The sequence below is a fragment of the Camellia sinensis genome, chromosome 15, assembly GCF_055761805.1.
Source record: "Camellia sinensis isolate YWXY chromosome 15, ASM5576180v1, whole genome shotgun sequence".
NCBI lineage: Eukaryota > Viridiplantae > Streptophyta > Magnoliopsida > Ericales > Theaceae > Camellia > Camellia sinensis.
Window position 1 is genome coordinate 36,596,085 of NC_138975.1, and position 22,777 is coordinate 36,618,861.

Below are 22,777 nucleotides of genomic sequence, written 5' to 3' on the forward strand. Positions count from 1 at the left end.
GACATTTAAAATAAATTAAAAAAGAAGACATTTAAAAATCGCAATTCATATATATAGATAATTGTAAATACAATCCGTGCATAGCACGGGTGATATGCTAGTATTTATAATAGTGATATTGTCATATTATGCTTTCGTTTGTGATGTAAGTTGGCTTTTTAACTTTTTTTAGTTTGGGGTTAAAAAGTCTCGTTTGGAATGAATTTTTTTATTTTTCTAACTTTTGTAAAAGAAAAAATTAAATAGTTATAATTTGAATGTAATATTTTATCTTATTAATTTTTTAACTTATTTTATCTTTTTGTACTTAAAAAAAACCAAAAATAAAAAATAAAAAAATCCAGGCCAAACCTAGCCTATTTGTGAAAAGTAAAATTAACTCCATGTGAAGGCAGATGACCCAGCATAAACTAATATATAACGAGAAACCCCTAAATTGTTCTTTCAAAAGGAGTTATTTCTCTCTCTTGAATTCGTTCCTGCGGTGCTTCACGCTTCTTCACCACCCTCTTGTTTGTTTGCTGATTTGAGGCCATTTAATCAGGTACCAGCACGTTTATCTCACAAACTATGTTCCTTCAAATCAAGGTCTCTATAAAGAGTAGACTTCTAAACCATGTCTTCAATCTCACTCAATGCTTTGTGAACCAACCGAGCACGTTGTTTCTGATCTTTGAAGCTTTCTTTTTTGACCCAAAATTGGTAAAACTCTCGTGATATAAACCCCCATTATCACTCTCAACCCACCAACTAAGATATGATTGCTTTGTTTTATTTGAAAAATTCGATTTTTGGCATTTTCTGTGACTTGGGTTTTGCTTATGAGCTTCGGTTGGTTTGCTTGATTTATTTGAAAATTCGATTTTTGGGCATTTTCTGTGACTTGGGTTTTGTTAAAAACCCATTTTTGAGTAATGGGTTTTGTTGATTGTTTTTGCAAGATTGTTTTGGAATATTAAAAGAAAGTCATTTATTTGGTGTGTTATTATATGTGTTGTTTGTTAAACAGACGTTTTATGAACTTTAATGAAAGGGGTACTGTTTTTTAAGACTGATTTTAATAAGTTGTTTTTCATTTTTTAATAATGAAAAGGTTGTTCAGTTACCGTGGTTGTTACTGATTTTGGCACTTTGCTTAGTTTGGGAGAGTCCATGGGCGTAAATCTTATTTGGGTTTTGGGTATTTATTATTTAAGGTTTTGCTGAGGTGAAGAGATCATATTCATTGTGTGGTGTGCAGTTTTCAAGTGAAAAGATAGGCATTAAGGTAATTATGGTCTAAACTTCAATTTGGAATAGACTCTTATGTGACTTACTTACACTACAACAAAAAGAAGCTACGGCAACGTTTTTTTTATGGCATTTTTATTAAAACGCCATCATTGATCAATTAAAAATTAAAAACTACAGTGCTGTGTTAATTAAATTTCAAAACAGTGTTGTTGTGGGTGCACATCTGACGCCGTTACATATTCTATCTCACTCTTTCCCTCTCTCTCACTCTTGCTCGAATTCACTCTCTCTCACTCTCACCTTCGCTCGATGTCTTTCTCAGTCTCAGTCTCACTTTCGCTCTTGCTCAAATTCTCTCTCACTCTCAGTCTCATTCTCACTCTCTGTACTCATCTCTTCATCAGATCTAGGAAGTTTGTCGAAGATTTGAAGGTTGATTCTTGAAGATTCGAAGGTTGATTCTCCAGATTTGCAGTTGTCTCTCACTCTCGCTCTCGCTCTCGCTCTCATTCTCTGTCTTAGTCTCGCTGTCGCTCTTGCTCGAATTCTCTCTCTCTCAGTCTCAGTCTCACTCTCTGTACTCATCTCTTCATCAGATCTATGAAGTTTGTTGAAGATTTGAAGGTTGATTCTTGAAGATTCGAAGGTTGATTCTCCAGATTTGCAGTTTCTCTCACTCTCGCTCTCGCTCGAATTCTCTCTGTCGCAGTCTCGCTCTCGCTCTTGCTCGAATTCTCTCACTCTCACTCTCTGTACTCATCTTTTCATCAGATTCGAAGGTTGATTCTTGAAGATTCGAAGGTTGATTCTCCAGATTTGCAGTTGTCTCTTTCGATTTTGTGAGTTTCAATTTGTTTAGGTTTTTTATTTTTAATAGATTTTTTACATTCTAACTCAGATCTGGCTTCTCACTTCTGATTTTCTGTTTTTATTAGATCTCATCGTTCATCAATTGGTCGATTAATCTACATGAAACCTGTTTGAGATTTGGCTTCTCAAATCTGTAAGTTTTTATTAGATCTCTCTCTCTCTCTCTCTCTCTCTCTTCTTTGTGTGTACTGTTATATATATATATATATATATATGCTGTTAGAATTGCAATATTACTTGGGATTTGCTCTTTATTTTCAGATTATAACTTCTCATTCTCTTTTGTTATTGGCAGAGGGTATTTTTTTACTCTGGATCTGGGTTTAAAATATTTTGTACTCATTCCTTTCAGGAGCAAGCAGAAGTTAATAACTTACATTCAATAGCATTTTGTTATATCATGTAATATACTTCAAATTGTTGTAAAACCCCAAAACATATATTTTTTCCTTATTGATTTGTCATAATTTGACCTGAATGCCACTGATTTGTAATTTTCCTCAATAATCAACTAAAGAAATAAATGTTTCCCTCTCTCTCTCTCTCCCCCTCTCTCTCATTTTATTTTTTTAAATAGGTTAGTTAAGGAGACTGGAACCTGTGTCTGTTTATCAGGGGCATGTGACCCAAGTCAATGGGGTGTCCCCTTGGTGGCATTAATGTTTCCTCTTTTGTTACTTGTTTATTATGAATGGTTCTTTTATCCAGCTTTCCAATTTAAGATGCCAAACTATTTTGTAAACTGTTTGTTCTTAGGAAGAAGTCTTCAAAGGATTTTAAGCATTGGACGGATTTTATTGGGTGGTAATGCTCTATATATTCTATATGATGTATTCGATCAGTTAAATTTTTATTCGGGCATCTCATATTGTCATATTCACAGCATGTCTTGGAAGTACCTTGATATCATTACAATCTCATTGTTTTATTATGTGAATCATTTTGTATCATTTTGAGAACTTACTGAGAGGTGTGAACTAGAGTCAGATTTCTTGTACTTAACCTAGAGTGAATATAATAAGATATAAATGAGACATTTTGAGAACTTGGGGTAGTAAGATATAAATGAGACATTTTGTTAGAGCCAGCTGAGATGTTTCACTCATGAACCACAAAGATTATGAGTCTATGACAAGACCCTCTTAAGGGTGGTATGGTTCGATTTGAGGGTTGTCTAGATAACCCAGTTTGTTAGATGGTTAACATATGAATATTTGAACTATCTGGTATGACCTCCTAGAGGCTTTATCAAACTTTCCTCTTGAATTTAAGTTCAAACAGGGTTTTATAAAGAAAGTAATGTTGACATAAGCATCTCATACTGGGCTTGTTAAGAAGCCCATTCACAACCAAGCTCAAGCTTAGGTTTTGGGCAAGATTGCTCCACAAACTAACTCTATTGAAATTGGGATTTACTTGAGGCCTCATGAAAAGTTGGCGCTACACTTATATGGCTTTGGTAACTGTGACAAAAAGGAAAAAGTACCTTGCGTTTTAGATATGACAAAAATATGGATAAGCTCTTGGAGTATCTTGTAATTGCAATTGAAGTTGAATATCTTTCGATATGGAAATTAGAATGAATAGGTAAATGAACAAATTTGACAAGCTTGATTAGGCTCATGAACATGACAACTCTTGTTTTAGGGTTAGTTCAAGCTTTTTCTTCTGCACTCTATGACTGAAGTTTGTTTTTCTCAACTCTAGTTATCAATTGTCTAACATCCTGCGTAGTTGCAGTATTAACTTATTAATTAGCCATTTTGCTTTTGTTTTTGGATGTGTTATCTTATACGCTTCTTGTTGCTTTTAGAAATCAGATGTTGGACATTCTACAACTACACAAAACGATGTTAAAATTTGCTAGAGGAGCAGTGCTTCTGATAAAGCTCAGCCATTTTTTATCAGATTAAATGTTTGGCATCTAAAAAACAAGTTCGTAAACTAGCATGGCCAGAATGGGAACATTGAGATGGATATTTTATAAGTTGGGCAAGGATAGAACTAGGAATGAATAAATTGATGAGAGTTCAGAAGTAAATGCTTTTGGAGAGGTTTTATATCACTTTTGGAGCCAACTTGATGAAGTGATAGACTATCAAACCAAGTTCATCAGATTAGTCAGAGCACACAGGTTTCATGTTTGGATCTAATTTTTCACTGTTTGGGGTTAGTTCTAGCTATGCAATAAAGGTTGATTACAAGATGTGTTATTTGCATCATTTTGTTTGGAGATCCTTGCATCATTACAATCTCATTGTTTTATTATGTGAATCATTTTGTTTTGTGTTTCAGTATTGTTAGGTTGAAATAGAAATTTGGTGATGCAATTGACTAATTGGATTAAGATTACGTTTACTTTATCTGTAGCCATAAAGAGAAACTTTGAAAGTAAAATTGAAGATAAAATTTGTTTTCATTGATTGGTGATGTGAGGATAAGAGTTTAGCGTAGGATTAAGACAAAGAACACAGTCCAAAGAAAGAGAATGTTGGTTTTCTATTTATTAGTATTATTTCATCAGGTGGTACTCTCCATACTCAAACTATCTGTAATCTCTCTTATGAGTATATATTTATGTGATGAACGTGAAGTTTGAATGTGGGTGTGTGCAAGTGGAGGTGAGAGTTTTGAACCTAACTTGCGATTGATGTGCTAACTTTTTGTTAACTTTATTATTGGCAATGATTATAATTTGTTAACTTTTTATTTTATTTTGGGTTAGCTTCTTTATTTTTTTGATTGATTCCAGTGTTTTTCTGTAGGAGCATTGGCCAGCTTGTTCCTTGAAATAAGCATTGGCCTATGAATGAGTTATTCAATATTTTGATGGTTTTTTAACATTTTTTTGGGTTATTGTTTGTGGTTAAATATAAATAGGTAGGAAATGTTACAATTTTTCTTCTATTGTTTGTCAAATGTAAAATTTTAGCAATATGGAAGAGGAATTAAACTTGTTTGGTTTATTTTTAGTTTATGTTCTCATGTGTAACTACTGTTTTCTTTTCAGGAAATGAACTTAGTGGGAACGGAGTTGGAGCAAGGGTTGCAGCAATCCAATTTGTGTCAGATGTGATCGCTCTCCAGAACATAGTGCAAAACACCTACAAAGGTTTTCAGGTCAAGCCTATAGTCCTTGGGCCAGGAGGATTCTTTGATTCTAACTGGTTCACTGAATTTGTAGATAAAACACCAAACTCTCTCCAAGTGATTACCCACCACATTTACAACCTCGGTCCAGGTACATTGACAAACCAAAAACACTTTCCTAGGGCCTTTTTCAACTAAGTGTCTTCTACCCCTGAATAAAAGCATTTTAAATGAAAAACTCTCCTTGTTCTTATATATAGGTGTTGATGATCACCTGGTTGCCAAGATCCTTGACCCATCGTATCTTGATGGTGAATCCCAGCAATTCAGCAACCTCCAAAGCATTTTAAAAGCCTCTGGAACTTCAACAGTAGCATGGGTTGGTGACGCCGGTGGAGCTTATAACAGTGGCCGTAATCTTGTCACTAATGCGTTTGTGTTTAGCTTTTGGTACGTAAGATCTGACTTATTTTCAAGATCATTTTTTTTCTCAACTCTCAGATAGTATGTTCAGCTTAGGACTAATCTTTATGCTAACCAAACAGGTACTTGGATCAACTTGGGATGGCAGCCTCTTATGATACCAAAACATACTGTAGACAAACATTGATAGGTGGAAACTATGGCCTACTCAACACTACCACCTTTGTTCCAAATCCTGATTACTACAGGTTCTATTCCTGAATCCCACAACATTATCTTTATATCACAGCAATCATGGTGATGAAAATCATCAACTTTTATTCTCACAAAATAAGAATGAGAATTAAAACGAAGATGGATCTATGTATGCATATCTATATGTATATATACACACGCTGATATTGTCATTACCATTTTTTGGCTCCAAAACAAGAGGCAGAGCAACCAAACTTACTTATTTTGAACTGTTTTTTTATGTGCTTAATGAAACCATTGTGCAGTGCTCTTGAACACAATCCTGAAGCTTTTTGCAAGGTTGTTTTGTGTTTCCCACACTATCTGCACTACTTGCGTTATTTACTTTTTCACTAGTGGTTAATTTCCATTGAATTGATTTGTTTGTCTGTGATTTCTGGATTTTTTGAAAAGCTTAAATTTTGGATTTATTTCAGAAAAAGACATTCCAACTAATTTTCTGGATGAAGTTGCAAAGCAAGCCTCAAGCTCTGGAGCACAGGTAGGGATATTCCTGATCATGTGCTTTCACTAAACGGATTATACTCTGATAATTGCAGTGTGATGGTTTGTTGAGAAGATACATAAAAATGATGTGGAAAACAGGCAGGGAAAACAACAAAGGAAAATTTGTTGAGAAGTTCATTTTTAAGGGGTATATAGCATTCAGTCAGAAACTTCTCTTAAGGTTTTTATTGATGATGTTAACATTTTTTTTTCATTATCTTTGTCAGTCAGAAACTACTATTCTAAAAGTAGTGTGCCTTTAATCTTAGTTATTATCTTTGTTTCCATTTAACTGTCGTGATCCCATTTTGTATCGGAACTCTGTATCAAAATTTTGTTCGTTGATTATACTATCGTAGACTAAAAAAAAAAACGATTTAGATTATTAAGATAACTTATAATGAATTACATGGGCATAAATAGTACAATTCATTCCATAGATGTGTGCAGGAGATTGAAGGATGTTACAAGTGATTGGCTTTTCCCACTTTTTGCGGTTATATCAACCATTTGCTTGGTGGATTTAGACAACTGTGACATGTTGCTCCCTTTTTTTCATGGTTGTTGGTGCAGAGGACATGCACCATCGCAATGAACTATTGTAATTACGAATTTGACGCTTCTTCCTTTTTCTTGCTTTGACTTAAAAAAAGGAGTATAAGAATCTAACGCACATGTTATCTTGCAGGGTATGATATGCAGTTCGATGTAAAATATGCTTACTTCAACTTCTTACAATCAATTCCTCACCCATCATCCCATGGTCTGACACCACATGAAATGGGATTTGTTGGATCATCCTCAGATACATCTATTTGCTATTTAGGAGATGAACCAGATATCAATGCTATGGAGAGGGTGAATGTGGCTGAAAACGGAGGTGACAGTGATGAAGAATGAATAATGATGTGTTAATGAGGGTGGTTTGATCTTTTGAGGAGCTCTTTGGTGAGAAGATGCAGAGTGTAGAACAGAGAAAAAGCCGGAACATCTTCTATGTTTGCATCATTGAACTTTTGAACAGGTTTTGGGGAATTTTGCCTGCTGGTTGAAGATATGGTGACAGAACTATCTCTTAGTATTCTCAGTAAGTTGGGTCTCTTCAAATATTTTTTTGTAGAGTTCTTATTGTCAGTGGGAGAGACTGCTGCTAAAGTAGGTTCAATGAACGAGGCTCCTGCTAAAGAATGGCTTGAGAAGAGCAAGATGTTTTGATGTTCTTTGAAGTACCAAAAGTGACAGCTATGTTTTGATTGGAAATTGGTGGTTTTATTTTCACTTTGTGACTTCTATTTTTGTTTATTTATTTTTCTTAAATGAAGAACCAAACAGAAGAAAAAGAGGGAATAATAACAATACCCACAGATTTCTTGGTCTTAGTAATCACATAACTCTGTAATATCAATTTTCAACAAAATTTATGATCAATGATTGAATCATAATGACCATCACGTTTTATTTACTCTTTTTTATATATATTTTGAATGGATTTATTTTACCATTCAAAATGGTATTTTATTTCATATTCTTGCATCAGTAGCAGGAACCCCCCCACCCAAAAAAACAAAAAAAAAAAGTAGAAAAAAGTGGCGTTTTTTGAAAAAATGCCATAAAATGAAAAAAGTGGCGTTTTTTAAAAAAACGCCACAAAATGACGTCATTGTAGGGAGTAGCACAAATTAAAAAAATAAAAAAAACAGTTGCGTTTTTTCAAAAACGCCACTAAATGACGTTATTGTGACGTCACACGTTAATTTGGGACGGAGGATGAGACGGTCGTCAAAGATTTTACGGCGTTTTTTAAAACGCCGTCCAATATTTTTAGCGACGTTTTTTAAACGTTGGGTAGCTATTGAGGCGGCCCTATCAGCGGCGAAAGTTTTACACGTCACTATAAGATATTACGGCGTTTTTCAGGCTTTTCGCGGCGTTTTAAAAACGCCGCTAAAGAACGAATTTCCTGTAGTGTTACATGATTTCAGTTTGTTTGATTGTGATTGGTTCTTTTGTTTTAAAAAATGTTGTGCTAAGTTTCTATGAATATGTGAGACTTGCATCTGATAATTTACCTCTGTTGATTGCTTTTTGTGGTTTGTACACCTGAATTAATGTGTGTTTAACATTCCAGATTGTAGTAATCTAAGATCTCTAATTCTATTGATCAGTTATCATTTTTCACGTCTTGCACTCCAGGTTTGTTTGGATTTTGGATTTGTATAGAGTTTTGTGGAGGGAAAGGGAAAGGGAAAGGTGACAAAAAAACTGAACAAATTCTACCCAAATCCAAGATGAAACATCCCTTAGTTGCATGCCTGGTTTGCTTTTGGTTTCACAAGGTTTTTGGGAGTTATAAATTAAGCAAATCTTTTATGGAGGAAAAGGAAAACAAAATGTTAGCAAGTTTTCGTAGTTCTTCAAACCTCTTCTTCTTTTATCTGTTCACTGATTATAACAAATTATATGTTCTTTGGATTGTTTTGACCCAAGACCAATGATCAACCAATTATATGTTCTTTGGATTGTTTTGAGCCAATACCAACTTATGACAAATTACAAGTTACAGAGCTTTTTCACCTCTTTGCGTTTGTGTTCATATTCTAATTTGCTTCTGTTTTGTTCTTAAGGAAATATCAGGGAGGCCTTGTTTCATCTTCAGTAACTCGGTTGAATGACACTAGTCATGAGATAGTAATAATGACTATGTCCAAACTTTAAATTAGACAGAAATGGGAATAACCATGGTGCTCCACATGTTTCTGTTGATTTTAGACACCTAAATTACAGAGATTATGGAAAGATATTGTGATAAGATTTGATGTTGCAAACCAATAATTAAAAAAAATATATATATATATATATATATTTCTGCAGCCATTAGATCCAATGTAAATTTTAAATGCAAATCTTCATAACAATTTAACCTAGGTAGTTTTGTTGGATACCTTTCCATGTCTTTGTAAACATCTTCCATCTTTGAAACGTTTAGATTCTTAATTTTAAAATTTTTACTGGCTGACTGTATTTACACATCTATACTATATATTAAACAAAAGGGGGTTTTTAACCCCAAGCCTTGTGGGAGCTCCAATCTCTTAATCTAAATTTCTTGATTTTTTTATTTAAAAAAATAAAAAAACCTTAGCATTTATTAACTTCTTCCAACCCTCAAGTCTTACCCTCATATTAACTTCGCTCTATTTCTCTCTCTCTGTCTATCTCTCACTCATATCTTGTTTCTCTCTATTTTTCTATATGTCTCTCTCTCTTGCTCTCTCTGTCTCCCTGTCTCTCTCTCTCTCTATATCTCTTTCTCTCTTTGTCTCTCTCATTTATCACTCTTCTCTATCTCTTTCTCTCTCTATGTCTATCTCTCGCTCTTCTCTCTCTCTCTCTCTCTCTCTCTTTCTCTCTATGTGTCAAAAAAAAATTTATTTTAATAAAAAATAATTTTTTTATAGCAATGACATTCTCCGTTGCAAAAAAAAAAAAAAAAGTCCTTTTATTATTTAAATATTCATTTGTAATGAAAATCAAAAAAAAAAAAAAATCAAAATAATTTTCATATTTATTAATCTATTGAGTAATCTACTGCTATTTATTGGATATAATTATTATGCAAATTTCTTACGCCTTATTCTCCAAAACTTTCCGCATTCAAAATTCTCACCCCCAATAAACTGGTGATTTTCTTGTGTTGGCTATTTTGACAATGTTGTGATTAAATTTGTCTGGTATTTTGCAACTCACAACACTCCTATCTAGTTTGTCTTTTTTTTTCTTTTTTTTTTTTTCTGATGAGGAGGAACAATTGATTTTACTGCAGGGAGTAGCTGGGAGAGCTGGTAAATGTTCTTACAGAAGCTGAGTAATTTTTCCCTTCCTACTGCCCTTGTAAACTTTGCTACTCATTTCAAGGGAAAAAAAGAAAAGAAAAAGATAAGTGTGCTTTTCTTTTCTACTTATTTTTTATTTATAGGATTATAGAGGGAGGGAGGTAGCAGGATGGTTCTTTAAGGTGTCTCTGGTGTTTGATGTATAATTTCCCGAAGCTTGATGATACATAATCTTAAATCTGAAGCTGAACACAAGTCGATTATGTTGGGCCACCAGCGAACATGTTTATTGGATGATCGCAAAGTTAAACTTGTCCGGAACTTTTGACTCACACTATTACAAAAATAGATAAAGATCACACTTTGATACATGAAAATATCTCACTTTTATTAGAAGTGTGATAAAAAAAATTAGATTGATATGTTAATCACACTTGATTTGATTGAGTGTGATAATATTTATTTTTTATCACACTTTTCAATTAAGTGTGATTATAGATATACATTTTTTAATTACACTTTTTAATTAACACGTGATATATTTATTTTTTATATCACTTTTCCATTAAGTGTGATTATATATATATATATATTTTTTATCACACTTTTCAATTAAGTGTGATTATATATATACATTTTTAACCACACTTTTAAATTAACATGTGATATATTTATTTTTTATGTCACTTTTTAATTAAGTGTCATTATATATATATTTTTAATCACACTTTCTAATTAAGTGTGATTATATATAAAAAAATATATAAATGTGATTATATATATATATTAATATATTTTTTTATTCAAAAATATATCCCAAAATTGTTGCCTTTTCCTCTTCCACTACTCCAGCAGACACGCCTTCTTCCAAAAAAGATCTAGAAGTTCCAAACATATACCAGACTCTTCCTTTTCCAATTATGTTTTGCCTCTGTTCTTGATTCATTTTCCCTAATTCTATTTGCAGCTCCAAAATCCCCATTGTTGCTCACTCAAGTCTTTGTCTCTGTTGAATCTTGAAACTTTTTGTGAGTTCTGTTCTCTTTCTTTTTTTTATGCTCCTTTCGTATGTCATTCATAAGATATATTTGTATATGATTATGATTATTATTACTGGAATTATATAAATATAGTGTTTCATTTGGAATGAGGGTTTTGGGTGGGAATGTTGATATTGTATTTGGGTTTTGTAAATCAGAGTTGGAATTTTTATTTTTTATTTTTTATACTATATGTTGATTCAGAATTTTGTATGTTGATACTGTATTTGTATCTGTATGTGTGGAAGTTGTGGTCTAGGGTTGATGAAATGGTGGGGATTGTAGTGGGTTCATTTGAAGCTGGTTCTTTGTTTTTTGAAGTTGGTTATCTGTTTTTCATCATTTGAAGCTGGTTCATTTGTTTCTGAACAAGCCCATTAGAACCTCTGCTAGTGACAATCATTTCTCAAAGGTTGGAAGTTTTTAAGTCAAACAAAATTTTGCATTTCATTGCAGTTGTGAATTTGTAATCAACATTGCATCTACCTTTTTCTAAGAAAAATTGATTTAAAGTATAGCGAAGTGGCTGGTGGGTTATTATTGTTGATTCTGATTGCAAAACTTGGAGGCTTGATTATTGAATTTAATTTCACAAAGCTACTATATAGGTATTGGGACCATAGTTGTCAAATCGAGATTCGTATCGTGAATCGAAATGGCCTTGTACCGAATCGCGAATCGAATCGAATCGTGAATCGTAAAGATTCAGTCACTTTTTCTAAATTACTTAAAAATATATATCTATACATTTAGATGTTAAATATATCTTATGAATATAAAATATTTAGACTTAAATCAATGAAAATGTTATTTTGAATAATAATCACGTAGTTTAATAGGTAAGAAGTTAACAAAGGTTCCTATGTAAGATCACCATATTACATTTTTCCTTTTTTAGATATTTCTTATCAACCATTCTTAATAAAGATGTAATATCATCATCTTGCCTTTTTTCTTTTTTAAATATTTCTTATCAGCCATTCTTAATAAAGATAGTAACCAAATAGACAAATTATCAATTTCCAAAGTAACAATAATTAACAGCAATGTTGATATTTGGACAATAAGCATATATACTTTTCTAAGTAACAGTAAGCAAATAATAAGAAAGAATTATTTAGAATCTTTTATTTTAAAGCCTAAAACATTTTAAAAAGTATAACTAACCACACACATGTAATATTCAATTTAATAAAATAGTAATAGATAATTTATAGTGTAACTTTAATCTTAAACATCTTTATAAGATATATTATGATTTTTTAAAAGAAAAAAAATAAGAAGAAAGGTTAAAAATATATTGGGTCTGATTGAATTTGATTGGATCCTATTGAAAACTCTATGATCGCTAAAATAATAATAAATCATGTATATATGTTGGTTATTTTGGTATTAAACGCTATTAAAAGTTGTATTATGCCATTTTCACTAAAAAGATGGAGAAAAAAAGAGTCGAAAATATGTCGGACACAATAATTTCAAAAGTTGCATGAATCGTAGAAAGTGAATCGAATCGTGAATCGATTGTAAATCGTGCGATTCACTAGAGATTCACTTCCAAAATAAATTCACCAATAGATTCGTATCGATTTTGTAAAAATTGCGAACCGAATCGTGAATCGAATCGTGAATCGTAAGATTCTAACAACAGAGATTGGGACATGGAAGAGCATCTCACCTTCAATTAATTTTCATTCAACCAGTGCTGCAGCTTAAGTAGTCTTCTGGTGCTTTTTTATTTATTTTTTATTTTTTATTTTTTTGTATCTTTTACATCATGTCTATCTTGATAACAACACATTACAATGCTTTCCTTCTCTCTCTCTCTCTCTCTCTCTCTCTCTCTCTCTCTCTCTCTCTCTCTGTGACACCGATAACTCCAATAAACAAGTTATTGGTGTTAGTTGTAGTTTCCAATTTGTGGGTGGACTTAATCTTCTAACTATGGTGTTTGGATATTTGAGTAGGGATTTATGGATGGAAAGGAAATGAGAAGGGAAAAGTGATAAATTTAGACGTGATCTTTTGAAATTTAAAAAAGAAAAGGGAGACCAAGAAAGATTACACATTACATTCACTAATCAAATTTTAGATTGATGAATTCTTAACGTAGAATTGTGTCAAAGAATGAGAACTGTTGAGGAGCATAATTTATGTGTATTTTTCTCGATAACCATGTAATGGGCTTGTGGTCAATTAAGGAATTCCCATTTCTAGAGTTTCAGATATTAGTTACCAAGTCTACCACAATGACCCAGCATAAAGACTATATGATATTTCATTTTTGCTCTCAAAATGTCACTTGATTTTGTCACGCTGATTTGATTTTGATTAGACAAATGGGACTGCTTAGCTGATTTATGAGTTGCAACGGGGCTCACTTTAAAAACTATGTAAGATGCAAACTGCAATTGTAAAGGCATTGTGGTCATCTCAGTCTTTGTGCTTTTTATTTTTGTCGTATTTTTTTCCACTCTTAATAAAAGTTAGGTTTTTATAAATATAAATATTTTTTTATCATGTTATTGTTTGTTGAAACATATTGATATTCATGCTCAAACTATGGTTTTTATGTGTTTTCTTGTTCTCCAGGTTGAGGATGCTACCAAAGCTCTTGGAGCAACAAACGGGGCAACTCTAGAAAAGAACGGACAGATTCTGCGAGTACCATATGCAAAAAGCATTCTTGGACCGGGATCAGGGCCATCAGGATCTTCTCAGTCAAGCAGTCTTGTGGCTGCTGCAATTGAGGCAGCATCATTTGCTCAACAGGTAGGCATGTATTGTTTCATTTTTATTATAAATGTATAATGGTCTATTCTATACTAAATATGTTAGTGTGGCAATTTTGGATGTTCACTTCTTCGTTATATGTATATACACTGCCATCATGTTGCAACCTGCTCTTTTCTGCTCTCTAGTGCTAGTTAACTTGATCTTATGATGTGTAGCACCAAGGGCGGAGGGAGGGAGGGGGGTTTGTGGCCCCTTCAAGGTTCTGAAAATTTTCATTTGTACATATGTATGCTATTTCTAATTTTTATTTTATTTTTCATATTACATGATAGCCCACCAAATTCAATGTAGCACTCCCAAAAAATTTGTGAAGTCTACATTGTATTAGAGTTGGCTTTCAAAATTTAGTAACTCATATAGTGGTCTCAAACATTTACAATAATATTATGATAGGCATATTTTCTTACAATGTTTTGTTTACCATCTTATGTATCAATTCTACGTTAGTATTAAGCATGAATGGCTAAGGTGATAAACAAATTGTGGTAAAAAAAAAATATGATCATCCTAACATTAAGATCCCCTCAACTATTAGCAAATATCACCTTACCGCTTATCTATAAATTCATACATTTTGATCCCTTCAACTATAAAAACTATACAAATAATGTTTAATTGAGATTAATCTCTTATAATTTTATTGGTTCAATTGGCCTCTATTAAGTAATATTCAATAATGATTTAATCGAATAAAATTCATGCCGATCCATTAACAGCTCGGCGAGATCTGCCGTATGACTTCCTATGGAGAAATCCTGGCTCTGCCCCTACGTAGCATCATATACGTTGCAGGATACACTTTGTGCTTGTTCTTGGATTTTTCATAGTTTATTCATCCCATTCTTTATCCCTGCTATCTAGAAAACCACTGTGGTCCTTTTGCTGACCTGAAGCTGTTTTTAGTGTTATGTAATTTAAGGAGAGGATTCATTGCAATGGTAACTCAGGAAGCAAACACTTTGAATGCTCATGATTGCTTCCAAAGACACTCACACGTGTATGCACACATGCACACATTCTACCTGGCTGATCTCTTCTTATTTTCCTGTATTGGTTAGATGCAATCAGTCTATATTGTTAACGAACCTGATTGAATAAATACATTCCCTCCTTTCAATCCTTGTAGTATGATGCTGTTGGATGGGCACCAAAGGAGTATAATCCAGACAATAAGCAGCCCTCTAGTGGGCAGGAGCCAAGTGGTGGAGAGGTTGCAGGTCCAAAGGATGCTTATTCATTACAATCTGGCTTTGTTTGGGATGAAGCATCTGGCTATTATTATGATGCTTCTTCTGGATTCTATTATGATGGAAATACAGGTATTTATTTATTTGGAAGCTACATTTTAGTTGTTGTTTTCCTCATTGTTACTATAAAAGCTGTCTTGATTTTATGTTTATGCATAATGTAGGCAAATGTTGCAAGTGTTGTATCATGTGAGCCATAGCCCCCGTGATATCAATGTTGTGTTCTATAAGTGAAAGTTCTGATATGTGTTTCTCATGCAACTGGACTGGTGCACTAGTGTGGCATCCTAAATCTTTAACAATCTTATTCAGTGTGCATCAAATAATTAGTTTCATTAATCATTGGTCTTGTGGTGGCGTTCAATTTTTAAAGGGCCTCTGGTTTGGATTTCTGTTGTCAACTGACCATTACATTGTGACAGCATTTCTATTTTGGAGTTTATGGTTGGCTTGGATTGCTCTGCATTTGTTGATGGTTTTCAGTATGGATTATTTTAAGAAAATATAATTTTAGTAATTGTTACAAGGTTTTTATATTTCAAATTTTGAGCAGAGCCCCGATATTTCTACACTATTCAGAGAGATGAGAGGAGAGACATCACTCAATAGAATTGTACAACTTTGAGAGCAGTATTTGTTGGGTGCTGCTAACAAACCTATCCAATATACTGATGGGGGATCTTTCTTCCAAATTTTGAGGTTTACAGAGGGTTAATTTGTGGAGATATACAAAAGTTTTCATGAGGAATATTTCTTGAAAATAATTAATATTTTTGTTTTATAAAAAATATTTACTCCTACCAATTTCTTCTTGTGTATTTATTGTCGGTTCATTCACAGATGTCATTTCTCATGAACATATGGAGTCATGGCCACAAGAAGCCTTAAACCCCCAACTCCATGATATTGTCATAAACAGAGTGAAATGATGATATTTTATATTGACATTCGCAACTTTTCAGATAGAAAATGTCATTATTGTTTTGATTTCAACATCTTCTTGTTGTGTTTATAATTGTGAGAAAACTTGTGAAATATTCGTATATCTTCATATTCTGTTTTATACTTTGAAAATTCAAAACAATACTAATCAATGAAGGCATGGTTTGTTAGTTAAAATTGGGTTAGTGGTAAACAAATATGTAACATAAAGTATTAATATTTTTTTTAATTTTTAGTGCCATGATCAGGTGAAGCATATCTATGATAATATGTATTCTATTTTTATGCAAGCATGCTTTATTTTGCTGCTAATGAACTGGACGGGTACTAGTGCTAGTGGAGTAGACCAAATAGAATTTGGTCTAGTTTCTGATGAAGATCAATGTTTTATTTATTTATTTATTCTTGTGTTTTGCAGGATTATATTATTATTATTTTTATTTTTATTTTTTTTATAAATGTGCAGGATTATATTATGATGGTAACAATGGGGTTTGGTATTCTTATGATCACCAAACTCAGCAGTATGTCCCCTACTCTGATCAGAGTGACAATAAAACAGCTGGAAAACAAAATGTGAGATAAATTCTATACTTTTATTACTATTATATTCATGATACTTGTACATCTTCTTCATATTATCTAATTGTTTGTAAATAACCTCTTGCAATTCAATGGAAAAAAGACTTACACGGAAACCGAACTTGATGAAGTGCGAGTTGAATGGATTAATTTCGTACTAAAGAATATGAGTTGAAATCCAATGTAAGTATGATATAACTTCCGTTATTTAAATTGCTAATCAACAATTTCTTTAGTTGGTAAGGAATATATAATCACTTCAAGATTTCATTTTAGATTTGTTGATTCTATGTATATTTGGTTTTATGACTTTAAAATATCTGCTCATACATTGAAGATTTTCATTTTGGATTTATTGATTCTATGTATATGTCATATTTATATATGGTAATCCAAACATTTTATACTAATAATAATCAAAGTTGTTATTCATTTTCTATTGATGCAGTAGATGACGAGTCAGTGTGATGAGAAAATGTTCGATTTTGTCTTTTGTAAGACAAGAACAATCTCTACAAAAAATATTAAGTTTATTCATATGCTTCTAGTGGTTTCTGAATTAATTTGTATTTTTTATTTTTCAAGTCAGAAATTTCTTGGAGAAATGCAAAATATGGTCAAAGAATTCAACAATTTCATTTTTTCAAGTTTTTTTATTTTTTAATATATGTAAGCACAGTTAAAAACTTTTTATTAATTCCTTTGTATATACTTTTAAACATTTAACTTTCATTTATGAAATATATGACGTTATTCCATTCAATATATGGTTGTGATTCAAAATATAGTATATAGTGCGCATTACATTCTTCAAATACATATAACATGTGATCTTATCTGATTATTAATCACATGTTTTATTAGATATTAATCACACTTAAAATCTGTAAAAGATGTGATCTAAATATTTTTAATCACAGTTAAAATGTGTGATCTAAATGTTATTAATCTCACCTAAAATGTGTGATCTAAATATTATTAATCACACTTAAAAGATGCAATCTAAATATTTTTAATCACACTTAAAAGGTGTGATCTAAATGTTATTAATCACACTTAAAATGTGTAATCTAAATATTTTTAATCACACTTAAAAGCTATGATCTAAATATTTTTAATCATACTTAAAATATGTGATCTAAATATTTTTAATCATACTTAAAAGATGTGATCTAAATGTTATTAATCACACTTAAAATATGTGATTAAAAATGACCCCTTTTAATCACACTTCCAAAGATCACACTTTAACAAAACTAAAATGTGTGATTAAATAACATACATCACACAAAAAAAGTGTGATTTTTATATGTTTTTGTAGTAGTGTCATTTTACTTTTGTGTATATTTTGTGATGAGGCCTCTCAGAAAGCATTGAGGTAGAAGATCAACAGAGAGCTATTAATTTGGATGAATTGTAGCAACTTCATATTCTTTTGCTTGTAACTTAGATAAAATTTGATTAGAATAGGGAGAGATTTCAAAAAAAACTAGAAAAAACACAATTAATTTGCTGTGAAATTTGATGTGTTCTTTTTTCCTTATCCTCTCAGCATGTAAGTGAAACATAATAAAAACCAAATAAGTGGCAAAATGAGAAAGGGAAACTATTAAACATGGATTGGAAGGCTCACATAATAGGAGATTAATTTATGATTCCTTAAAATGCATCTTTCACATCATAGAATAAAGAACTAAGATTTCAGTTTCTATGATTGTATTTTCTGTTTGTTCTTGAGTTTGGTCTGAAGTTTCATGATAATGGTAAGCAACTAGCTGAGTAACTAATACAGGGTATTAAGACAGAACTTTAGATTTGATATAGTTGTGGAAGAAAGAAAGGGATATGAGTTTGGTATCAGTAATTGTTCGATATCTTGTGAAATGTAAATGGATTTTTTCACAATCTATCTTGCCTACGCTTATATGCCCCCTAATTGTAAACGGTGTAAATTACTCGTTTTTCTTTTTTCACCCAGAAAAATCATCTTATAATGAAATCTCAACAAGTCCTCTAATCTATATTTCAAAGAATTGAATGAAACTAGTGAATAATTTGAAACATCTTTTAAGTTGAAATGATATATAGGAAAAGGATAGATATGAACAATGCAATTCTTTATTATCAAGCATTAAATTTGTTTTACTAGTGATACATTTCATTGTTATATTGGTTCATTTTCCTTACAGGAACAATCAAAAGGTAACATATTTGTCTTACTAATGATACATTTCATTATTATATTGGTCATTCTTTCTTATAGGAGCAATCAAAGGGTAACATCGCGAACAGAGAAAGGATGTATACAAAACACAGGTGTGGTTCTAGGTCAATCCCTGTTAGAGTAGAAAAACTGGTACGTATCCTTGCACTTTAAGAATTAAATGGACCAATATAAGCTATATGAACTTATGGCACATTAATGGGATGCACCATTTGTGAATTGATGAGTTACTAATGTTTTTAATCTTTTGTATAATTAATTAATTACTAAAGCTTTTAATTTATTTTTTTGCAGATTGGATTGGGGTGGCATTTTTGACGTGCAACAATGATCTAATTTGCTTGAATGTTCATTTTTGTTTGATAAGGATACACATACTTTGTGGAGTTGCACTAGTTATTGTTGGATTTTTGGTAAAATTGAACAAGTTATAACTTTTGGATATTTTGTGGATATTTCACTATTTTATTGTATTAGGATGAAATTATTTGTGATGATGAATGGATATTTTCATTTTGTTAATTCGTAAATGTGTTGATAACAGGTTAGGTTAAGTTGTGATGGAATTGTTATATTCAACAGGTTTCAACATGAACAGGGTTATATTTATTGAACTAAAATTTAGATTTTGATAAAATAGGTATATAATATGGAAAAAAATATTATGAAATTATTGACAAAATTTTCCATCCCTAAAGAAGGTTCTTTTGTCTCTTATTTCGCTTAGGTGGATGATTAATTTTGTCATGAATTTTTTATTTCGTCACTAAATGCATTTGTCGTAACAAAAAATATTGTCACATTTTGTCACTATTATTCTCAATGTGTGACGAATTTTTTTTAACATTATTTTATCATTTTTAATGATGAATTTTGTCTCTATTTGTAGCTTCTTTGACAAAATTATTTTGTCTCCATTTCTTATATTTATGACAAAATAATTGTTTCTCTAATTTCTCCTTTAATGACAAAATATTTTGTCGCTAATTACTTACAAGTATGTTCCCAACAGAGTGTATTTGAGACAAAAAAATTCGTCACAAATTTATCATTTTTAATGATGAATTTGTTTTTGTCTCTATTGGTAGCTTCTTTGACAAAATTTTTTTGTCTTCGCTTATATTAAACGTGACAAAATTATTTCGTCTTTATTTCTTATATTTATGACAAAATATTTGTCTCTAATTTCTTCCTTTAATGACAAAATATTTTGTCGCTAATTACTTACAAGTATGTTTCCAACAGAGTGTATTAGAGACAAAAATATTGGTCACAAATTTATCATTTTTAATGATAAATTTGTTTTTATCTCTATTGGTAGCTTCTTTGACAAAAAAATTTCGTCTTCGTTTATATTAAGCGTGACAAAATTATTTCGTCTCTATTTCTTATATTTATGACGAAATACTTTTGTCTCTAATTTCTTCCTTTAATGACAAAATATTTTGTCGCTAATTGCTTACAAGTATGTTCCCAACAGAGCGTATTGGAGACAAAAAAATTCGTTACAAATTTATCATTTTCAATGACGAAATTGTTTTTTCGTCTCTACGACCCTTTAGCGACGAGGCTTTGGCGACAAAACGGGTGACGAAAAATTTTCGTCGTAATTAGTTTGGGTGACGAAATATATATATTTTGGGACAAATTTGTTTCGTCTTTAAATCCCAAATTTGTTGTAGTGTTCCAACCATTGGAGGCGGTTGAGAGGTCCCTATAACTCCTCCATTTTGTTCCGCTTTTTAGGGAATTGTGTCTCACATTTGCGAATTTTTTAGAGTGGAAAAATCCATGTTGGGTGGAGTAAGTGTGGGCCTGGTTAAGGCTCAAACCGTTAGTCCGAGAAATCTAGCTTGGTGACGAGCTATCTCTAGCTCAACTTCTTAACTCGACCTTCTAGTCTGACTCTCCTTTCTGACCCTGATCAGCCTCAACAAATATCACGTGACTTCTAACTTGAATTTTGCCTCCCACATATACCATCTTATATAGTCATTACGGTACATAGCAAGATGGATTGTCAAATTAATTTGTTACATTAACAATTTTTGTTGTTTTCAACTAATCTATGTGTGGATAATAATATAAGTGAACTATACCGTAATTGCAGTATGACAAGTCACTGTTTCACTTTTTTCAAACCTTAATTTTCAATCGAAACAAAATAGTGGTAATTACATTTTGGTCGAATAGTGAAAGAATAATTATACTATATATGAATTTTTGTGTAAGCATACAAAGACTTGACACAATACACAAAAGAGACTTGTACCTCGTGAAAATGAAAAAAATCATGTTGTGAATCTGTCAACCTTTTCTGCATTCCAACCCTACTGAATCTTAATTAAAATCATTTCTTTTTCTTTTCATTCGAACTCTATGAATAAAGTAAGCAAAGGAGGATATGGTTTTTAAGAAAGAACCTACGACAAGCATATAAAGTATGTCACTCTTACAATTTAATGTGTCACATTATATTTTTATTGATATATATATATTATTAATATTTAAGAGTAATAGAGTATATCACATTAAATGATAAATACAAATAAAAAAAATAATTGATTAATTTAATATTTTGGGACAATTACAAAAAACCCCAAAGTTTTAGCCTTATAACAAAATAAATCCTGAATTTTTTATTTTGTCAATTTAAACCTTAATCTTTTGATTTTTTTTAATCTAAACTATTCGCCTATTTTTCGTTAACTAAAACCGACGAAAAAAGAGTATTTTAATTATTAAACTCAATGGAGGTATACATAAGTTACCATGTCTAAAATACCATTTTTATTGAGTTTAATGACAAAAATACTCATTTTTTTCATCGATTTTGCTTAACGTAGCTAAACAAATGTTTAAATTGAAAACAAATAAAAAAATTATGATTTAAATTGATAAAATTAAAAACTCAGACTTCATTTTGTTAAGACTTAAAAAGGTTCTTTTTTTTTATAATCTCCCCTAGCATTTTTGTATGCTCTTTCAAATTCCCGCTCCGTCAATTTGCACGAAAATATTAATGGTTGCACTTTAGACAGTTGTTGTGAGGCTCACACGAAAGAGTATTTTATGATTGTTTGTCAAGAAAACCTATGATATGCATACTTAAAAATAGACATGTTGTAAAAAATTTGTGATTTTTTTGTAATTCAGACAGGTGGTGTTTTAGTTTTAGAAGAAATCTACATGCTTGGGAAGAAGATGAGTTAGTAAAACTCATTGATTTGTTGGGAACAGGGCCTAGGATAGGCATGGAGAATGAGGATTCTGTGAAATGGAAGGTTGATCCAATAGGTGGGTTCAAGGTTTGTAGTACATATAAATGGTGTGATATGATTCTGTTTCTTTACACAGCTCCGCTGGGCTGATATGGAACAACTTATCTCCACCTAAAGCCAAATTCATTACTTGGTTGGCCTAGAAGGGTAGACTTAAAACAAAGGCTTTGCTGCACAGAATTGGAGTATTGAGGGGAAATGTGGATTTACATTGTGTGTTCTGCAAATCTGAACTTGAATCCTCTAATCATATTTTACTGCTATGCCCTTTTGTATGGAATGTGTGGGTATGCATAATTGAGTGGTGGGGGCTGGAGTGGGTAACACCTGGTTCAGTAGAGTGTTTATTACAATGGTAGTTGAACTGGAATTTTCATAAAAAATAAAGGATGTTTTGGAGAACTATTCCCTCAGCAGTGATTTGGTCTGTCTGGAAATGCAAAAATGAACGTATTTTTTCTGATAAGCATCTAGA

General features: G+C 31.8%; 2 protein-coding genes across 7 annotated transcripts; both read left to right on the forward strand.

The window, feature by feature from the left end:
• Positions 1-914: 914 nt before the first annotated feature.
• On the forward strand, positions 915-19,543 carry LOC114309304 (SUPPRESSOR OF ABI3-5-like). Its single transcript, XM_082908166.1, has 7 exons — positions 915-918; positions 1,197-1,267; positions 13,823-14,002; positions 15,153-15,345; positions 16,682-16,791; positions 19,061-19,153; positions 19,316-19,543. Exons 1-7 carry the CDS (start codon positions 915-917, stop codon positions 19,337-19,339), a joined length of 675 nt encoding a protein of 224 aa, XP_082764292.1. The 3' UTR covers positions 19,340-19,543.
• LOC114300831 (heparanase-like protein 3) lies at positions 4,531-7,191 on the forward strand. Of its 6 annotated transcripts, none has more exons than XR_014356497.1 (7): positions 4,552-5,344; positions 5,454-5,643; positions 5,739-5,864; positions 6,117-6,150; positions 6,288-6,505; positions 6,808-6,958; positions 7,046-7,191. XR_014356497.1 is itself a non-coding variant. In XM_082908855.1 (7 exons), the coding sequence occupies exons 1-6, from the start codon at positions 5,080-5,082 to the stop codon at positions 6,950-6,952; spliced, it is 825 nt and encodes a 274-aa protein (XP_082764981.1). In that variant the 5' UTR covers positions 5,065-5,079; the 3' UTR covers positions 6,953-6,958; positions 7,046-7,191. The 6 variants fall into 6 exon arrangements, 2 of the variants coding, with proteins under 2 accessions (XP_082764982.1, XP_082764981.1); XM_082908855.1 differs by having other exon boundaries at positions 5,065-5,344; positions 6,288-6,352; XM_082908856.1 differs by lacking the exon at positions 6,808-6,958 and having other exon boundaries at positions 4,531-5,344; positions 6,288-6,352.
• Positions 19,544-22,777: the final 3,234 nt, after the last annotated feature.

Bases quoted from the DNA above. Each gene is read 5' to 3' on its own strand.
- LOC114309304 (XM_082908166.1), top strand. The intron at 14,003-15,152 runs GTAGGCATGTAT...CAATCCTTGTAG, and splicing joins CAGCATCATTTGCTCAACAG to TATGATGCTGTTGGATGGGC. The intron at 15,346-16,681 runs GTATTTATTTAT...ATAAATGTGCAG, and splicing joins CTATTATGATGGAAATACAG to GATTATATTATGATGGTAAC.
- LOC114300831 (XM_082908855.1), top strand. From the start codon at position 5,080: ATGTTCTCATGTGTAACTACTGTTTTCTTTTCAGGAAATGAACTTAGT. The intron at 5,644-5,738 runs GTACGTAAGATC...CTAACCAAACAG, and splicing joins GCGTTTGTGTTTAGCTTTTG to GTACTTGGATCAACTTGGGA. The intron at 6,353-6,807 runs GTAGGGATATTC...AGATGTGTGCAG, and splicing joins CCTCAAGCTCTGGAGCACAG to GAGATTGAAGGATGTTACAA.